Genomic DNA, 21,384 nt, shown 5'->3' with positions numbered 1-21,384 from the left:
CTCTCTCTCTCTCTCTCGCACATCACTGGAGGTGAGAGGTTTTCAAACTTCTTGGTGTAGAAATCACTGCAGAACTTGGAAAATGTAGATGCTGGGCTCCTGTGTGCACCCAGGAGGAAGCAAGCTCGAGCAGGACGCAGCTCCCAGGCCCTCTCTGCTGCCTGCTGCAGTCCGTCCAGCACCCACGGAGCTGCAGAGGCCTCTCTCGCTCTGCCCACTGCACACTCCTGTTGCCACTCCAACCCAGCCTGTTGTGGAGCGCCGGCTCTGTGACCCTCAGCCTCACCGCCTGTTCCTGGAGCAGCTAATGGACAGCATGTCGTGGCTCCCATCTGGCGCCTCACGCCCCACCCCGCCTCAGCAGTTCTGGCCCCTCACCTCCAGAAGATGCGATTCAAAGGTGCTTTACCTTTACATCCAAACCCTTCGCAAGCCCTGACAGCACCCCTACTTCGGGCCCTCCCCATTTTCCCACTGCCTTTACAGTAGAAGTCCAACTAAAGCCTTCTCCAGGCGCTGCCCACCCCCGTATCTCCACTTGCTGGGCCCTGAGCGGGTTCCTTCAGTGCATCAGATGAACCTCTTGCTGTGCCGCCCAGATAGCTCACTATGGGGCTACCTTGTTTCCCTTTGTAAATCTCTGCCACCAGCCTACCCACCCATATCACTTAATTGATGTTGGCACTCATATTTTTGGAATATATCCTGGGGTTTTTTTATTAATGTTTGGAGGCATAATATACACAGTGGAGTACCTTTTAAACTGCCTATACCTATGCGTCTGGTGTGAACACCACCACACTCAACAGGGCATTGGCAGCACAACCAGGCCTCTAGTACGCCTGTGCGCAGTCCCATCTCCAGAATATTCTACCTCTGCCCCCAGTGACATTTGTCTACTCTTGATCTTCAGATGTATGCACTCACACAAAATCTCTGTGTAGGCTCCTTTCAACATGCTTCTCCACATGGTTGCTCAGCAATAAGATAGCTGAATATTGTTAATATAGCTGAATAGTATCTGAGTTGTGACGGTGCCATAGTTTATCCATTCTGCTTATTTATCTGTCTGATGCCAGGGTGGGGCTGCTGTGGCTATAGCTTCTACAAATATTCTTGTACATGTCCTTTTGTGTTCACATGCACTGTATCTCTTCATTAAGTAACTAAAGATAGCACTGCCAGAAGTGAGGGTAGGTAAATGCTTAGCTTCTGTGGCTGCCCCACACTTTTCCAAACTGTTTTAGTTTACTCGGCTGTGAGAAAGTTCCAGTTGCTCCACAGTCTCACCAACACTTAATATGACCAGTCTATTTTTAGTCACCCTGGTGATTATACACTAGCGTCTCATTGTGGTTTTGCCTTCACATGCTTAAGTACCTTTCTCTGTTTACTGACCACTGAAATAGGGAGTGCTCAATATTTTGCCTGTAGATTAGAATCCATCAGAATTTAAGATTTTTTTTTTTTTTGTATATTCTACCTGATGTTCTTCGGCCAGGCAGATATAACCAAACTTTTAGACAAGGGGTATATTATGGGTTTGGTCTGCTCCATGTTGGGACTCAGTTCTAGGTCAAAAGGGGCTGTTTTTAATCTTTTATTTACGTATGTGGTACAGGGTCTTGCTACACAGCTCGGATGCATAGTGATCTTCCTGTCTCAGCACCGCCCACCAGCACATGGATTACTGGTGTGCGCCACCATGCCCAGTTCAGGTGGCATGGCATGTGGTACCAGGGATCAAGCCGGGCTCCTTGCACTTGCCAGGCAGGTGCTTAGACTGCTGAGTTATCTCCCCAGTCCTGCAGGGGCTATTTTAGTTCCTTGGTGCATCCCAGAACCTCACACCACGCCTTGTCTACATCGGGACTTAGTATTTAATCTAACCAGTCGGGGCTTTCAGACTGGGTTTAACATGAAGTGTTTTCTCCTCTGTTCTGTTGCCCATCTGCTTGCTTGCCTCCACCCCAGCTTCCTGTGCCCTTAGTGTGACTCCCTTGCCAGCTGACGTCCCATCAGCCTCTGCCACCAGGAGGCATGGGTGGGAGATGGAAGGCGGCTCTTTCCTGCTTCAGATTTTTCAGTGTCAGTCTGATCTGTGACAGACACAGGGTGGTGGCTGCAGGGACAGTCAGAGAAGACTAGGTGCTCAAGTTACCTGATGCACAATCAAGGTGATAATTTAAATTTTATCATATATGTCCCACAATTTCTATTACTATAAATTGGCAAAATCTTACATACTACACAGTTACTAATTTATTGCCAAAAAAAGTAACACTAGTTTTAGTAGTAAAAATCTCCTACTTCTTACAGTGATGCCATAACTGGTTTCAAATTTGACCCCACATTTAATTGTGCAAGCTGCAGAACTACACTTTAAGTTGAATTCACAGCCTTGTCAGTTCCCCTAAGTGAAACTGAAGGCACCAGTTGGGGAGGAGTGAGATGTTGAGGTTGGAATGGCACTATCTGAGCAGATCAAACCAATCGCAGAATCTACCATGCTCAGGCCTACTTGGCAGAAGCAGCAGATACCTGACTTTGTCCGAATACCACCTCATCTATTAAATTCCCTCACAAGGTGATGCCTGTCCTCAAGACCTACCTTGGCAATCCCGTGTTGCTCCATAGCCCCAACTAGTCAGACAGCAACATCCCAAGCTGCAGGTGGGGCTCCGAAGCAGGTACTTGTCTTGCCTGCACAAGGTCCTGGGTTTGATCCCCAGTATCACCAGAAACCAAAGAGCAACAAAACACTGCCCAGCACTCCCAAGAAGAGTCTGACAGAGGAGCTACAGTCAAATACAAACTAAAACTAGTGTTACCTTTTTTTGGCAATAAGTTAGTAACAGTGTACTATGTAAGATTTTGCCAATTTATAGTAATAGAAATTGTGGGATGGATATGGTGATAAATTTGAGGTATTAGACTAGACAGGATAGGAATATAACAGAGTGGGCCACATGTATGCAGTCTGCTTACTAGAGTCTGAATCCATACATATAGGAGCCCTTCTCGGGCCTTATTATTTGTAATCCCATGGAAAATTTATTGGAATTCTAGTGAGTAAATTCCAATCTAACACTTCTAGTGCAACCCATGGTGAGAATAAGGACACTAAGGCATATTTGTAATTGTGGGGAGCTCAGGGGTCCTAAGTCCTGCCATGATGATGGCCATCCAGAACAGAGGCTTCCACCCAGGTGAGGCTTGGGGATGAGTGACTGAGAGTGGTGGGAAGGAGGTGAGTGCTGGGAGCCGGCATGGGGAGGAGCCCTGAGCTCACCTCTGTGATATGCAGAGAAGGATCTGCAGGAGCCAGCTGCATGACACAGCTGAGGGGGTGTTCCATGTTCTGGGCTCAGGCTTCAGCGCTCATGTGTGATCCCTGTCCCCTGGGGAGTCACAGCCTCTTGAGACTAATCCTAGCATCAGCAGAGCACAGTTCTCCATCCCGCCTCACACATGGGACACTGACCTGTCAGTCTTTACTTCAAAGACTATGACCAGTACCTTGGCTAGACCAACATGCATTGCTTAAAGCCAATTGAAGGTATAAGGAAAAGTCCTAGCCAGCTCCGTTCATAGGGGCCTGTGCCTTAGCTCAGTTGTTTAAGTGGCTGCTTCAACAAAACAGTCAGCCTCAGGTTGCTGTGGTCTGATCTTTACAACTTCAGCCAACCAAACATGTCCTGAAGGCATTCTGAGCCAGCAAAAAAACCAAAACAAAACAAAACAAAAAAAACCCTCCAGCTCTGTGCATATCAATATGGAAACAGATCATGTTCCACCAAAATGGGAGACCACTGCTACTCCTCCAAGGATGGTTGCCCAGGTGGTCCTCCACACATAATTTTTCCTTTTGTTGTAGAGATGGAACCCAGGGCTTCATGCATGCTAAGCAAGTCCTCTTCCATTAAACTACACTTGCAGCCCTTTTAAAAGATTTGAGGCAGGATCTTGCTAAAGTACCTGGAATGGCCGCAGCCCTGGGGTCTGTAGCCTCTACTTCCCAAGTACCATATATAATGTTTCAGTTCCAGTACTTGCTCTAATGGTTTGGTTGGCACTCACAAGTAGCCCAGAAACAATGAGAAGCCTACATTAAGGAAGAGGAAGGAAGTCCAAGGCTTAGGAAGAAAGGAATGCCAGCACAGAGTGCTTAGGTGAACGCACACATTCACCAACCCTGGGAGGTTCTCCGTAGGTCGAGTGCCCTCTTCCCTCACTGTGAGTGGTACACTGGTAAGGAGGACAACAATCCAGATGAGTGAGCTCAATTTACCAGTGGTACCACTCACCATCACCCCTAGTGATCCACTAGCAACCGTGTTGCTTCCTGTCCCCACGACCTTATGTTCTGCTGGACTAGAAATCCTAGTTCCAGAGAGGGAGAAAGGCTTCTACCAGAAAGCACAATGATGATACCATTAACCTAAAAAGCTAAGATTTTCCCCTGGCCACTTTGGTCTCCTCATGCCTCTGAGAAAACAAGCTAAAAAGGGAGTCACAGTGTTATCAGGGGAGACTGACCCACACTATCAAAAAAATTAATTACTACTCTACAATAATAATAATCAACCTACAGGCACAGTGACAAATGGTCCAGAGCCTTCAAAAATAAAGACATGGGTCACTCCACCAGAGAAAGAACCAAGACCTGCTGAGGTGCTAGCTAAAGGCCAAGAAAATACAAAGAGGGTACTAAAAAAAGATCTAAATACCAGCTACAACCCCATGATCAACTACAGAAAAGATTATACTATTTCACTGCTATATGGTTGTTATAATATTGATAGATTTAATACCAGTTCCTAAAGATTAAACTTGTGTTAATGTTAAAGTTATAAAATAAGCATAAACATCAAGCAAAAAAAAAATTTTACCTTCTATTTTGGTAAGAAAATTACTGCATTTGTTTGTATGCAAGATAGTTATAACATGTCAGGCGTAATTATATAAATATCTTTGTTATCTGCAGACTGGTTTAAAAAAATGTCTAGTTGCCAAGTTGACAAGAGGTAGAGTATAGTGGTTGATACACTGTGTCAACTGGAGAAGTTAAAAGCTTAACTAAATGGCTCAGCAATGCCACACCCTAGGGTGTGGTGCCATGGAGTGACTCATCACTTAAAGGACACACACATACACAGAGAGAGAAAGAGAGAGAGAAAGAAAGGATAGGCCATTCCATCCTGGGAGGGGCTCCAGTCTTGTCAGCTTGGACCTCGTCACCTGGCTTCTAGTGCAGGCTCTTTGGCCTCCACCTTGGATCCTTCAGCCTTCTGGTATAGACTCATCAGCTTTCCATTGCACTCTTGGGCCTCCTGATCCAGACTTGCAAAGAACACTGCAGCGAGCTCCAGGCCTTGGACCGAATCCTTCAGTTTCCGGAGTGCAGACACCTTCTGCACGCTTCATCTGATTCTGTGGCTGACTGTCATAAGCTAATCTTGTACATTTTGTGTCACAGTTGTTCCTCTAATAAAACCTTGATACAGAAGGGAGAGAAGAGACTGGCCATGGTGGCATGCACCTGTAATCCCAGCGCTTGGGAGGCTGAAAACAGAAGAATCATTACGAGTCCATCTGTGTAGTGAGACCCTGTACTAAATACATTTAAAAAGGGGTGGGGGTTAGAGAGAGAAGTCAGTCCATGGCTTAGGAAGAAAGGAATGCCGGCGCATAGTTCTTAGGTGATCGCACACATTCACCGACCCCATGAGCCTCCCAGTAGGTCCAGAGTACACTCCTCCCTCACCTCAAGAGGTGTGCTGGTGAGCAGGATGACCAACAGAGACAACTGAGCTGCTTACGAGGCTGGCTCGCCCACTGTACAGCCGCACTGCTCCCGGCCAGTCTCACCTCCTCACCTCTCGTCTGCTGCTGTGGGTCCAGATGAAGCTCCACCTAGCCCTTGACACTAAGCACTTGTTGGTGAGCACAGTGACATTCTGGGTATCCAGAGATTATCACACAGAGTCAAAGTCTGGATCCCTGAAGGAAGACCGTATCTCCCTTTACTAGTGTTTCTGGCTCCATTTTATGTGACCAAAGTCAGAAAATCAGGTAGGTAATCCTGCCGCCCCTTTCAGCTTTGTGAAGTTGCAAAGGTTTAGTACTTGTCACACTGTCACAAGTGGCACACTCACACACAAGAACATACATGAAGGGGACCTCCTGGACAGCAGGCCACTGAGCCCCCCTTCAGCCCATTTAGAATCACCTGGGGACTGAAAATCAGCTAACATGGGCCAAGCCAAGGTCAGAAATGGCATGTGAGACTCAAGGACTGAATTCTATCTCCAGAAGACCTTGGCCAAACCCTTCATCTGATAATGAAGGAAACTGAGGCCCAGCCACAGGACAGGAAGGAACCTGGGGCACACTGCTGCTGAGGGCGACCTTTCTTTGTGCTAGTTTTAAGAGGCTTGTCCTAGTGCAGTGATAGTGAATCTTTCAGAGCTTTAGAAGATGAATGGCCTCCTGCTGCAGGCAGAACATGGGTTCGCCATCACTGCCCTACTGCAGTGCTCCGTTCTACCCATGTCACACACTCAGGCACTGGGAACTGTACCCTGCACAGTAATTACCTGCAAGTTACTAGTCACAACTCCTCCAGTGTCAAAAACAGAGAAAACTGTCCCCCCACTCAAGTAGCTGATGGGACTGACGTTCCACCAATAGCAGACTCCAGGATGACTGAAAACAAGGACATTCCAGAAGCTATGCAGAACTGGGAAGGTGACCGTCAAGTCAAACCACCGTAGCCTGTTCTAGGTCTCCAGCGCTCTACAAGAAAACACCAAAACTAAGATCCTGAGCCCAGGGGCCATACCAGGGTTATTTTCTTATTGCCAGAGTGCATGAACTCAACAACCCTACATTTCCCACTTCAATACAGAACTGGAAGGGATTGCAGCTTAAAACCCCAAGTCTCCAGGCTTTCTTGCAATTCATAGTTATTCTGACTTACAACACTGAATACTCCTAAACAAGCTCCTTCAAAGGGGCTAAGTGGGCACACAACATGTCTCTCTTGCACATAGCCACTCCTTCCTCCTGCCTGGAATATGAGCTTGAGGGCCTGTACTCTAGTAGTCACCTTGGACCATGACAGAATTGGGGTGATGAGATAGAAAAAAAAACCAAGGTCCCTAAGCCACCACAAGCGCTTTGGACTGATGACCTCTGATGTCACTCCATAAACCATCTTGTCAAGACACTGCTAATGTCTTCTGCAATCTGCAACCAAACACAATACTGACCCACTGACCATTTTCAGCACTACTCTCATGTTAACAGGTATTTCAAAGCCAAAGACAAGCTGCTGTTGAAGAAAACTCAATGACCCTCCTATATTTGGGGAGGGAAATAAACCATCCTTAAGATGCCACCTCTTTGCTGAGATCAGTGTGCTCAACGGAGGGTTGAGCCATCCTGTGTCCCAGCTCCATGGTGACCCCATCTTGCAGCAATGAAAGGGGGGGAGCAATGGCAGCTCTTAAGTGGCAAAACAGCTTATTAGGGAAGGGGTCCGGCTCTCTCCTTTCCCCATCCAAGTGCTGATCTTCCCACAGGGTAGACCATCACTACAACTGCTACTTTAGGGGGTGAAACATTCCTGCTGAGAATTTCCAGTCTGAAACTCTCCTCACAGAGGTTTTAGGCTCCCAGTCCACAATCAGCAGTAATGAATGCTATACAGAGCCACTGTTTTCAGCAAACCCAACATCTGGAAGCAATGCACATCTGGCTGCTTCACGGTTCCCAGGTCCCGCAGACCCCAGCAAGCTCTGCAGCTTCCTCTCTAGGAATTGACTTAACTGAAGTAGAAATGCAGAGAAATTGAGATCAGGCCTTTTTTAGTCTGAGACCCATCAAATGTAAGGCCAACCTGTTGGTCACCGTGCCCTAGTTTACTATTTGTTTGAAGAAGTGCTACTCCATACCCTGGAGGCACTGGACACAGCTGTGTTCATTTCACAAGACTGCTTCTATTTCATTAGTGACACAGGGACTGTCTTTGTTAGCAATGCAGGCTAGAGCATTTTATATAAAATTACTTTGTCACCAGGTCAATTCTAAAATAAGGTGTATATTTACTGACTGCTAGTCACATAAATGAGCCATTTCTGGATGGCCATTTCATAAAGGCTTTGTAAGAAAATAGCCCCAAATGACGTCTAACGACAACCCAAGAGAACTCACCAAAAAACAAAGAAAAAACCTCGCAAAGCCAACACACACACGCACGCACGTGCGCATGCACAGAGTTGTCCTCAAATTTCTGACCACAAAACTGCCAACAAAATAAAGAAGTCATAAACCAGTTTGGAGGCCATTTGTTGTGCTGAAATGGTAATCAGTACACTAACTATCTTGGGGAAAGTCTTCACAACCAAACAGGGACCTTTTAAAATCTCAAAGAAAAACAAGAATCAAATGAAGCACAAAACAACTACAGTCAGGGCTGAGTAGCTGCAGGTTCTGAGACATTAGCTCCATTCAACCTTGGCTGGAAAAGCTTTTTGGGAAAACTGCACCTGTATCAAACATATCTAAACCTCTCCTCTGGGCTATTACTTCCTAAACAACACAGTGTGACATCACCAGATGGAGAGATGATTTAAAGTGAACACCCCACAAATACTGCTCTTTTGGGAGCCAGAGAATCTACCCCAAGGTTGCCAAGGAACAACTTTAATTTTTTACTTTAAATTTTACTCCCAGAGGGGGTCAGGGTGTACAGTTCAGTGGTGGTAGTGTGAGAACTCAGCATGTGCAAGATCCTGGGTCCCACTCCCCAATACCAAAAATAAAACAAAACAAACACCCCTCACCATAGAATACCCCAAGTAAAGGAAGTAAATGGTGAGGAAGGAGTGGCTACAAGTAAAAGAGTAAGAAGAGAACATGAAAGCAGAATTGAGAGAGCAAGCAGCATTCCTGGGGAACAGTGGCTTCCTCCCACCAACTGGGAAATTCCTCAGGTAGAAGCAAGGCTCCTGGGTTAGCACATGGAATGTTCCAGGACTAAAATGACTTCGTTCTGCTAATCTGCCCACCTCACCCCAAGTTTTTACCAAAAGTTTTTTTTTCCTTAACAAAGATCAGAGTCTGGTCTAGAAGCTGAACGCAGGACCAGGGACCACATTCAGAGGGAGGTGCTGTGGCCTAAAGAAAGGGAGTGGTAAAGGCAGAAAACTACCGGGCAGACTTACCCGTGTTTACCTTGACCTCTGCCATCTCAGGCATGGGCCCAACCAACGCTGCATGGCCTGGCGGAGGGTGTCAGGGCTGCCTCTATGTCTGGTGTGCCTGCAGAGGCTTGGCACTATTCTATAAAGTGTTCAGGGCAAAACAGCCTCAACAGTGGTGAGGACAGAGGTGCGCTCAGAGAGAACACAACCACGTCTTATTTAAGTTCTTTTTTATTTTCCTCCACACTGGCAAAAGTTCCGAGGGAGATTAAAGTTTGTAAACATTTTAACTATCCCTCTTCTCCACCCCCCACTTTTGAATTTACAAAGCAAAGGAGAGTAGGAGCCCCAAATTTTAATGGTTCCCCATCTCCTCATGCTATTTGATCCAAAAACTATATACAAGTTTGTAGCAGTCTCTGTATAGTTATTGTACACATTTGGAGGGAGGAGGAAGAAGGAGTAGGGAGAATGGTGATTCAAAATAATAAAAATAGAACCCAAATATAATCTTCCCAACCAAACTGCTCTCAAAGCAACTCCAGCCTTCTCCAGGCACTGATGACAGAAAGGGAAAGCGCTTCACCCCAGAGCTGGAGCTGGTACCTGCCACCACACCTCCTGTAGCAACACAGCTCCCAGGCAGGGCTCCCTCCAAGGGGTGAGGGGCCACCCCAGGAGGGGCTGTGGGGTTTGCTAGAAGCAGGAAGAATATTTGTTCATAAATAGAGCTGACTACATTTCTACTTGAAGTGAAAGGGTACAGGAGGCCACAGCCAGAAGCTTCTCTTCTCTTCTCTGCCCTGCCTTGCCCACCACTCCCATCCCATTGCAGCCTCCCGTAGTGGTTTCCATGGATGGAGGGCTCAGAGATGGGCAGGTTTTGTATGTTTTCAGAAAAGGCAAGCAACTTGCCATTCCAGAATCTCTACACAAAACCTTGTCAGGGCCACAGCAAGACACAAACGCAATGCTCTGAGGAACCAGATGAAATTCCCGGCTTTTATCAGAAGCAAGTTTATCCCTATCCAAAATGAAATTATACAAATTCATAAAGATCCTAGGTGCCTCTTAAACGAGACAAATTTTCAGCAGAAGGGCCCAAAACAAACTGGTCCTAGTCCTCTGAAGTAAAAATATTTATGGGAAAAAAATTCATTTTTATAAGAAAAAAAATTAGTAAGTTCCTCTCCTTGGCCACAGAGTTTCCATTGTCCAATCAAGTTGCGGTATGCCAGGGAGGTATCAGCTTGCTCAGAAGTCACTATCTAATGAGGAAAAACCTGAATTCTTTCTCTGAAAGAACACTTAGAACAGGTGAGGGGTGTGCAACATCAAACCAATCCAACCTCAACTCCACCCCACTCAGGGCCTCTGTGATGCAATCCCGAAGTTAGCAGTGGCAACGAAGCCTCCAGACTGGAGAGTTCTGCCTGTCTCTGTTGGACACTTGCGTCACAGTCCAGGGGCATTTTGTTGCTGGCCAATGTCTATTAACCATTAACTCTCTTCATGATTGCACCAGTTACACCTCTTTGCCCTTGTGAGGGGAAAAAAGAAGAAAAAACAAAAGACAAAGAAAAAAATGGGACAACAGAAAGTAAGTTACTACTGGCAGATCCCGACACACTTCCTGGGAGACAGGAGATGATCTCACGGCACCGTGAACATGTGCTGCCAAAAATCAGCCTTGCTGGGGAGCAATCCCACCTGCCACCCCCGAGACGCAGGGTCTGGCCCACTACATACAGTCTGAGATGCTCACCAACAAAAATGGTTTAAAGAATTGTGGACACAAAGGGCAGGAAGAAAAAGCCTGAGATGATCAATTGTGTGATTTGTTGCAGAGTGATAAAGAATAAATGGTGAGTTCGTGTTGTGCCCAGAGGCGGAGATTCCACAGCTGGCAGACAGGAGGTGGAAGGCGAGTGCAGTGGTGGGCGCTTCAGTAGTCATCCAGCGTCTCAATTTCACCCATGTTGAGCCGCTCCGATGATGCATTGACTGAAAACCCTGCAGGGAAAAAATTGGCTATGACTGACCATACCCAGACAGCCAAGGGGCTCAAATTCTAGGCAGTGGGGCAGAATATATAAAGCTCTTGTTTCTGAGCATACCATATAGGTATTACAGAGAGACAGAGTAAAACAAGAACTAAGCAGACCTGCAAAGGAAGGAATTTTAGTTTGTGATAATGGATTAACCAAAATGGAGTCTGACTTAAAGAAGACCTGGTATACCCATGGGAGACAAGGAGGATTCACAAACACCGCCACCATTTGAAAACTAATGTCAGTGGTCACATGTAGTATGCAATTTTCCAATAAAATCTATAATCAGGTTGATAACAAGGCCTCTTTGGAATGAGAACTCCCACAAAGCTGTCCACTCCCTGGATTCTGGATGAGCTCCCCAGCTATTTGAGTGGCTATTTGAAAACCAAAAGCAAACAGGCAATGCTTCCATTCCAAAAATGGTTAAGAGTACTACTGTATTTTCTGCACCCTCTTTTTTGTTCCTCAGTGTTCAAGTTTTCAACAAACACACATTTGAAATGTCCTAATAAACAAAAATGCTCTTATATAATAAAACAGCTCAACTAACTGGCTCAAAAATATCATGATTTGAAAAAAAAAAACATGCCTGTTTACTGACTAAGGAAGCTGTGGTACAAGCTGCTGACAAGGCCCAACACGGTGAAGGGCCAGGCCTTCAATCCTGTCCTGGGCCTGCTCGTCAACTTTGTGCCCATAACTGGAAAGACTTTTTTCCTCTTGAAAACAGTGAAAGACTTAAATGTTCCTATTTCTGAAGTAATGGTTTAATCAGGTAAGTACAAGAACCTAAAGACCCAACAGTCTGTGAAATGAGCTATTACTGTATTATTCCGTGGCAGGTTTTGCTTTGTGTTTACAAATACTCAAAGAAAGATGAATGTGACAGCAAAATGAGTTACATGAAACAAATAATGTAATTTTAAAATAACACTAACTTTAAATATGCAAAGATAGAAATTTTCAGCTCATAATAAATAACAGTTGACTGTATCAAAGCTACCATGTGTTGATTACAAGGCTTCTAGCAGACAGACATGGTTTCATTTAATTGTCTTTAATAAAACCAGGAAGGTGTGTATTTATCCTCCTACTTGACAGAAGAATAGGGATTTTACCCACTGCCTGTTCTATCTACCACATTCTATTAGGATCAGAACAGATTCTCACACGAGTTATTTTAAGGTTGTGAGGCTTCTCTAGGGAAAGCCTGATGGGAAACAACACTATGTGTATCTTTATCAGATACAAGTGCAGGCTGCTGCTCCATAACATCCCCCAAGCACTATACATTAGAGACTGCAGTGCATCTGTGATGCAGAGAATCAAAATTAGACTGGTGCACCCTCTGCTGGTTTGTTTTAGAAGTGAAACTCTCAACCAGGGACTACTTTGAATGTGTACTTTCAAATTAGAAACGATTTTCCCAATTTGTGCACAGGAAACCTGTGACTGATGGATAGTCCTTAAGTTTTCTCAAATATCCAAATTAAAATATGTAATAGCTCAGTGGATTAAAGCGTCACGCTGAGCTTGGTGGTTCAATCCCCCCTCCCCCCTCCATGCTGGCCTCGGCCCCCCCCGGGGGGGGGGTGAGGGGGCTGCAGCACTGAGATGGCCATTGAAACTGGGTGTGGTAACGCCTGCCTGTAATCCCAGCGCTTGGGAAGCTGAAAACAGGAGAATCACTACAAGTCCGATCTGTGTAGCTGAGACCCTGTAGTCCCTGTAGACCCTACACTAAATAAATACATAAATAATAGTAATAAAAATGAAAAATGAAAATAAAATAGGCTAGGAAAAGAAACTGGCAATTTCCAGAGGAGCTTCTAGAATGAGGCTGAGCTGAGCAGTGATTTTCATGAAACTGTCCATGCAAAAATTCATCAAAGTGAGTTTCCTTGATACTTTGAACAGCTTTACTTCTCCTTACAGCTATTTGTTTCTTTTCCTGCTCCTCTGAGACTTACATAATTCTTAGGCTCTATTTTTAGAATGTCCCTCCTGTCTCTCTCTCCCTCCTTTGCAAGGGGGATTTTAAGATTAGTCCCTTCCTTTCCTAGGTCAGAAGACCAAATGCAATGGAAAGCTTATTCCAAAAAGTATGACTTCGTGCAGAGAGACCTGTTCCGGGAAAGCATGCTCCTCATGCCCCAAAGCTAAACTGTTAGGAATTCTTAGCTAGAACCCACAATTAGAAATCACAAACCAGGCATGATGACACAAGCCTGTAATCCCACCACTGGGGAGGCTGAGGCAGAAGGACTGCTCCAAGTTCAAGGCCACAGCAAGATTTAATCTTTAAAGCAAAATTCTACTCACAATTCTTGCTGCAAAGAGTAAAACTTTGTATTTTTCCATCAAACCATAATAACAACTTTCAAGACAAAAAGAAAAAAAAACAATAGAGCTTCACATGACCTGTTTCCAAAACTCAGCTTTTAGGCACCAATCTCAAAGAGAAGCAGTCTGAAGAGTCAGGATTTTGCTTCCTAGCACATTTTCCTCAAGGCAGGAACACTTTGAAGGCAAGTGAAGATCTTTTCCAGAGGGCAGCAGCTGTGCCAGCCACCAAGCGCGTGTGAGCCTCCCCATGGGTGGTGCCATGGCAAATCTCATGCAGCCCTACCACCACTTAAACCCTTCTCATTCCTCAAAAGCCCACTCTATTTCCCCTGCTCACCATTAATCAAATAACAGCACACCTATCTATCTCTCTCCAGGTCCAATACCTTTCTCTTTCTGTCCAGCCAACTTCTGTCCTTACTGCCAAAACCCTATGCTCCAGGGGACTAGTATTCGACCATCTAACCAGCTGGCCATCTGACTTAGGCCACCATTCCAAACTGCCAACAGACTCATTTATTCTAGACTGCACAGATAGAATGTGACAGCCTATTTTACATTCAAAATATAGTACAAAATAATTTTAGGTTCATCATCCCCCCTCCCCATGGTTTTCTTTTTTTTTTTTTGTATTTAGTACAGGGTCTACAGGGTCTCACTACGTAGATCAGACTCATAGTGATCCTCCTGTTTACAGCCTCCCAAGCCCTAGGATTACAGGCATGCACCACCACACCCGAGTCTCAACATCTCAGCATGCCCTGAGGGCTGGGCAGGTATAACAGGGCTGGGGATTGAACCTCTGGCCCCTGCATCTGCCTAAGCAGGAGCTTTAATCTACTGAGCTATTTGCTCTCCCACCAAGGTTTTTAAGGCAGTTTAAGTATCAGGCAGCTTATAATGGTTGTTATTTTTTATTTTTTAAAACGTATTCGGTACAGGGTGTCCAGGGTCTCACTATATGGATCGGACTTGTAGTGATCCTCCTTTTTTCAGCCTCCCAAGCACTGGGATTACACTCACATAACACCATGCCCAGTCTCAATCTCCATCTCAATGTGCCTCAAGGGTAGGGCTGTCATAGCACACTGCGAATCCAACCCCAGCCACTGTGCTCTGCCTAAGTGGGCGCTTTAGTCCACTGGGCTATCTGGCCAGCCAATGGTTGCTATTTCTGAAGCAGTAGAAATTTATTTCCTGCCAGTCTTAAGCCCAATTCTTTGCTAGGAAGCTGCCTTGTATGAAGACACTACTCCTCAACACTAGACAACAACAGTTGTGCACAACAGACAAGTGGAAAGCAAATGGAGTTAACTCTAAAATGCCAGCTTGGGGGCCAGGGAGACAGCTCAGTAGAATAAGTGCTTGCCTGGCAAGCACAGGTTCCTGAGTTCAATCCCTGGTACCACCCCCCCCAAAAAAATAGCCATTAACTTAATAGGTCAGTGGATTAAAGTGCCTGCTTAAGCAGACACAGGGGCCTTAGGTTCAATGACCAGGCCTGCCATGCTGGCCCCACCCCCAGGGTGCACTGAGATGGTGACTGAGGCTGGGCGTGGTGGCGCACACCCATAAATCCCAGCACTTGGGAGGCTGTGAAAAGAAGGATCACTACGAGTCCAAACTACATAGTGAGACCTTATAGACCCTGTACTAAAAAAAAAGCCAGCTCAATGCAGATTCATTCTGAGTTATATGATATAGAACAGTGATGGTGAACCTTTTAGAGCTTTCAATGACACAGACAGCCTGCTACGGCATGTGTGCTATAGATTTGCCACCAGCGATATAGATAGACTGTGGACATCAACAAACAATATTTGGCCAGGTTCCAACATAAATCAGCATTTAAATTTATGAACTAGTTTTACTATTTTTCAATACAAGGTTCCCTAGGGAAACTCATAATAAACAAACATAGAATAATGCTTTGATTTTAAAGCATTAGACAATATGCTACTGCTTTTTGAACCTCCATTAGCATATGGGGCAAAGCGCCTGCACTGGGACACACAGTATATAAAGCCACATATTTTGAACCTAACTGAACCTTGGTAAGAAACACTGTGGAGACTCCCATCTGATCACTGCCTCCCTGCACCCCACAACCCCCACTGAGCCATTAGGCCTGTGCTCACCTAGTAAACTGGGATCTGCTCGGACCATCTTCTGCTTTTTCTTCTTCTTGCCACTTTGTACAGCTTCAAAATTGGATTGTTGGTTGTTACTTTGATTGGTCTGAAATACTGAATGGAGTGTGCTGTGGTTCATGCCCCACACAGAATCCTGTGGAGAAAGTACAATAGAGATTCTAGTGTAGACGTGGCCTGTCCTGTGACCTGTCCTAAGGGAGTAGAAGATTTGCGCCCACCTTATCACACAAATTTGAAAACAAAAACGCCTAACACAAGTTCCAGCAATACTGAAAGTGAGAGTGGGCCACTGATCATTAGTTCCCTCCTGTGCACTCTCACACCCTACCAAGCAGGATGCTTCCACACAGCCTTTCCTGAGAACTCAGGCTCCATCCTGCTCTGACAGCAAGGCTGACCCAAGCTCTCTCGACTGTACAAGATCTGTAGTAGTCACTAGGAAATAAAATACATAGCAAAGAATCATTGTTACGGTTTGTGTCTAGGTGTCTCCTCAAAGACTAATGCAGTCATGGGGCAGCTTCTGGAGTTTGTGATTGATTACTGTGGGTGTGGATGCTGCACCTGCCCTGGGGCAGGTAATTTGCATTACAATGTAAGGTAGGAAAAATGCTCTTGCTCTTTGCCTCCACCATGAAAGGTTGCTTTCTGCTATGTGCCGCTCTGCCTTGGACCCAGCTGAGTATGGACTGAAACCTCTAGTAACTGTGAGCTAAAAAAACCTTTCCTTCCTTCATTTTGGGTGTCAGGTATTTGTCTCAGCAAGAAAAGAAGAGTAAGACAATCATAAACAGATCTCTGCACTATGGCCATGTGCACCCCTCACCATTTTGTTCTCTAGGTCACAAGACAGAAGAGAGGCTGAAAGCTAGCTGATAACATACTACCAAAACAAACTAAAGTCATGTACACTGTTTCTACCAGTGATTGCAGGAGGAATGTGGCCCTACTGTGTTACTGACATGCTTTCTACCAACTAGTAAAACTATGAAGTAATCCACTAGCCCACTGCACTTACTGTTGGTTGAGTGTGTGTAGGGGGAGTGTTTCACTGGACATTGAACCCGGAGCTTTTGCACTGAGCTACATCCCTAGACTTTTTAAAATTTTGTGACATGGCCTCACTAAATGCTTGTGTCCGGACTGGGATTGAATTTACAAACCCTCCTTTTCAGGCCTCCCAGAGTGCTGATATTACAGGTGTGCACTACCACACCCAGCTGCTTTCTGTGGCTCCACTACAGCAATTCATTTATTTAAGCTGGGTCAATTTCAACAAGCCAGTTTAAAGAACATGTGGGGTGGAGGGGAGAATGAACAGTGGAAGGCTATGCCTGGGGCAGACATGTACACAATCACTGGCTGGGCTTTCACCTTTTCTGCTTTAGCCCACAGCAGAGGCCACTCCACAAACACAGGATGCCTCCTGTGCTGCTCCACGGTGCCTCACAATAATGTTCTTAGGGCTGCTCCATGTAACAGTGTTTCACTTTATCATTTATTGCTGTTAACCCACTTATATGTCCAGTTATATAACTGGATTTTAATCTTTTTTATTTATTTGGTACAGGGTCTTGCTACACAGTTCAGACTCATAGTGATCCTCTTGTCTCAGCTTCCCCAGCACTGAGATTATAGGCATGCACCACCATGCCCAGCTTCATTGGCTGGCTTGGCGTAGGGCCAGCATGGCATATGGTATTGGGGATCAAATCCGGGTCCTTTTACTTGCCAGGCAGGCGCTTAGACCACCAAGCTATCTCCCTGATACCACAACTGGATTTTTTAAATGTCTTACATATCACTAAATCTTCTGTATTTCCAGAACTGATGACCACTAACAAATATTATCGCTTGTGCATGAATTATGGGGATAAAGGACATGGATATTTTTATGCCTCTGAGTCTTGTCAACTTATCTTACTGAAAACATATATAAATTGGTCTTCATGGATTCCATATCTGCAAATTCACTGACTTATTTATTTGTAATCCCCAACTCAATGCTTGGAGTCTTTTATGATAATTTGGAACATGTGGATATGAAGAGCAAAAAGTCTGACACACTCAAGGTGATGTCCCAGGTAACCCAGGATAAGACCCCACTTTTGTTTCAGTTCTCTCCCTATACACAAGTACTTTTTCAGTCCACTTCATGCCTTGTTTTTCACAGTATTTCACTTTTTCTGGTGGGTGTATTATTTACAGTGTCCCCCACATATAGTGTGTAGGTGTTATCTGTAAGAGTGCTATATGTTATGGAGAAAAATGTATATTAAGTAAGTTTTATTGCAGGCATTAGTTACAATGCTACAGGCATTCACTGCAGTTTAATGTTAATGAACCAACAAATATTAAACAAGTATCTTTAAATAGAAACACACATAACAAAATTCTGCATTGATTAGATCAGTGGTGGCAAATCTATGGCACACGTGCCACAGTGGGCTGTTTGTTATCACTGAAAGCTCTAAAAGGTTGGTCATCACTGGATCAGATGATCTCCTCAGGAGCAATGGTTCAGTATTTGCCAATTCAGTCTTCATGGAGCCTCTAGAGAACATAACTACAAGAACTGACTACTTTTCTTTCTTTTTTTTTTTTTTTTGCGGAACCGGGGATTGAACTCAGATCTTTGCATTTGCCAGTCAAGCGCTTATCCTACTGAGCCATCTCCCTGGCCCTTTTTTTTTTTTTTCCTGACTACTTTTCACATCCTCATTATAACAACATAAAACACATGGCATACCACAGTATTGCCAGCACATCCCCTGGTCCATTTGGTGAAAAACCAAATGTATAGGTCTGTGACATGTGAACTGCAGAGAAATGGGATTTGCATACCTAGTGCAGAGTAAATGGCTCTATTTACTGTTTGGAAATGTACAAGGGTATCCAGACATGCACTCTGAAAATACAACGTCTACAGATTTTAAAAAGCTTTGGTCATTGGCTATGCAGTAACTGCATCATGTAATTTTCCTTTCTCTGGTTACGGATCACTTAAAAGCACTACTATTCACAGAGGTGCTGCACCAGTATGTGACTTCATACCTGCTGCTGCTGTTGCTGCTGCTGTTGTGGCTGCTGCTGCTGCTGTTGCTGCTGCTGTTGCTGTTGCTGCTGGCGCTGCTGGTTGGCCTTCTGTTTGGCACGGCGCTCAAGGAACTGCTTTGCAAACTCCTTGGCCTCAGATGTATCTCCTAGATAGGCCCTGATATAATCATGGACCTCATAAGGAGATTCTACTTCTTTCAGGAAAGAAACAAATGTGGGAACTGCAACATGAAAGGGGAGAAGACACAAAGAGCAACAATGGAAGTAAAGATCAAGAACAAAAAAATAATTTTCTAGTTTTAATAGAGCGCTACACTCAAGACACACACTAATGAGAGAAGCTGGCATGCAGTTACATGTTATTCTTTCATCAACCTTGCCGAATGAAAAAAAACACTACTACCACATTGCCCAACATCACCTGAAATAGCAGTGTCAAAAAAAAAAAAAAAGACATGTCTGACATGCTGAACCTCACTAAATGTTGTATTATGTGAAACTAAAAGACAAGTCGACTGAAACAGTGACTTTCCTAGGACTAAAGTGGTTTGGGAGTCATTTCTTCTTTCCTTAAGTCAATATTGTTCTCTGAAGCATGTCAGGCCCCTTGACAGACACTAGAGATACAGCAATATATCCTTCTGGAACTTGTAATCTACCTATATTAGATGTTTAGAGAGAACTCAAATGGAAAAGCCAAGTAATAGGGTATCAGAGAAAAAGCCCAAGTTATTAGAGTTACACATGAGTTTAAAAACCTGACACTGAAGTCTGCTGTGTGACCTCCATGAGTTACGTAACCATTCTGAGCCTCTGTTTCCTAATTTATAAAATGGGGCTAATATTACCTACCTTGTAAAGGTATCTTTAAACATTACTGCTAAAACTGAACATGGGGGGGGGGTGACACATTAACCCCAGACAGTGCCTTACACACGGTAGGTGCTTAATGAAGATGGTAGCAATCACTTATAACTGTTCTCTTAATTTTTGGACCATTGCTATTGTTACAATGCTGCAAAGGAAACCTCAGTTCCTTCTTCCTGCTCTGTTTTTAACAGATATAAGAGGAGGTCTAAACTTGGTCTGCCAGTTATGAGAATCCCTGCTATAACATACTGACAAGGGGGAACTCTCACTTTCACAAAAGGCACTTTTCTGTTAATGGCAAACAAGTTTTTCTCCAAACTGTTCCAAAACCTTTTCAATTCTGCACACAATTCCATCCCACACAAATACTAGTCTATCTGCCCAATCATACTTCCCACCCCTCCTCAAAGGTAGAAAGGAAAATATTTTACATCACTTCAGTCTTTCCTTGCCCAGGCTGACCTTGGTCCCCACCATTAACAGTAACCATCTCCTCAACTTGATATAGCTGATAATGTCCCCCATAATATGAAGAGCATGGAACTGTGATCTCCTCTGCCTTACATATTATGAAAGCAGTGTGAGACAGCATTTAATTTCTGGCAACCACCTATAACCTGTCTGAGCTTAGGATTATATGACTTTTTTTTTTTTTTTTTTTTTTTTTTACAAATAATACTAGTAAAGAGGGAAGTTCTTATAGCAGGGGCAGGACTTGACCTCCTTAGATTTCATCTCCTAAACTCTGGCTGGCTCTTCCATTTGCCAACCAATCTGCTCTGTCATTCCATATGCTAGGATTCCCTCCCCAATTCTTACCATCCAAGTTATTTGCTGTATTAAGGGCATGAAGCATCTGCTCACACCACTGAGTAAATCCATCTTGGGCTTTATTTACTCCCTGAAACAGCTTGAGCAACTTTTCTTCTTCTTCTACTTTCTTATTCTGCCGGTTAGACACACCTACAGATTTGCTAAAGCAAAACAACAGGGAAATATTATATTCCCAGAAACCATGACTATATAATTATACTACAACACCATAAATAATGTCTTGACAACACTGGATGGCTGCCCAGTAACCCAATTCTTTTCTTTTTTCTTTCTTTTTTTTTTTCCCCCCCAATTCTTGGTTCCAAAAAATGAAAAAAGTTCAAATAATTGAACTGGATACACCCTTAAACTTTAGCCTCAACTAATGTATCTTTTTAAAAAAATGTATTTAGTACAGGGTCTATAGGGTCTCATTACACAGATTGGACTCATAGCGATCCTCCTGTTTTAAGTCTCCCAAGCGCTGGAATTACAGGCATGCACCACCACATTCAGTCTCAATCACTAACTCAGTGTGCCCCAGGGATGGGGCCGACATGGCACCCTGGGGATTAAACCCCTCAGCTAATGTATCTTAGTTTGTGAATAAAGAATTTCTATTTAAAATGATATGATTTCCCATTTGTACTTAGGTAAGGTGTTCAATTTTACTGATTTTTCACTTTCTTCACCTGTAAAACGGTACTAACATTTCTTTGACTTTTGATAAAGAATAAAGTAACTGTATGCAAAGACTTAGAGCATAGTACCTGGCAAAAATGCTCTATAGGGGGCCTGCCCCTTAGCTCAGTTCTTTAAGTGGCTGCTTCAACAAAGCAGTCAGGCTCAGGTTGCTGTGGTTTGATCCCCACAACTCAAGCC

General features: G+C 44.4%; 2 protein-coding genes across 2 annotated transcripts in view; both read right to left on the bottom strand.

Annotated features, from left to right (window-relative positions):
• Positions 1–9,345, bottom strand: part of Snorc (secondary ossification center associated regulator of chondrocyte maturation) — a 13,617-nt gene extending 4,272 nt beyond the window's left edge. The window contains exon 1 of the mRNA XM_023722080.1: positions 9,231–9,345. Within this exon, the coding sequence (XP_023577848.1) occupies positions 9,231–9,264 (34 nt within the window). The 5' untranslated portion in view covers positions 9,265–9,345. The remainder of the gene's footprint in view (positions 1–9,230) is intronic.
• Positions 9,346–9,424: 79 nt separating this feature from the next.
• The window catches only part of Gigyf2 (GRB10 interacting GYF protein 2), a 173,696-nt gene continuing 161,736 nt past the window's right edge, over positions 9,425–21,384 (bottom strand). Inside the window, exons 28-31 of the mRNA XM_023722065.1 lie at positions 20,509–20,663; positions 18,817–19,040; positions 15,748–15,895; positions 9,425–11,222 (exon numbers count right to left, since the gene is read on the bottom strand). Of these exons, the coding sequence (XP_023577833.1) occupies positions 11,155–11,222; positions 15,748–15,895; positions 18,817–19,040; positions 20,509–20,663 (595 nt within the window). The 3' untranslated portion in view covers positions 9,425–11,154. The remainder of the gene's footprint in view (positions 11,223–15,747; positions 15,896–18,816; positions 19,041–20,508; positions 20,664–21,384) is intronic.

This window comes from Octodon degus, unplaced genomic scaffold (assembly GCF_000260255.1).
Source record: "Octodon degus isolate 3935 unplaced genomic scaffold, OctDeg1.0 scaffold00089, whole genome shotgun sequence".
Lineage (NCBI taxonomy): Eukaryota > Metazoa > Chordata > Mammalia > Rodentia > Octodontidae > Octodon > Octodon degus.
This window is presented reverse-complemented; position numbering and strand designations above follow the sequence as displayed.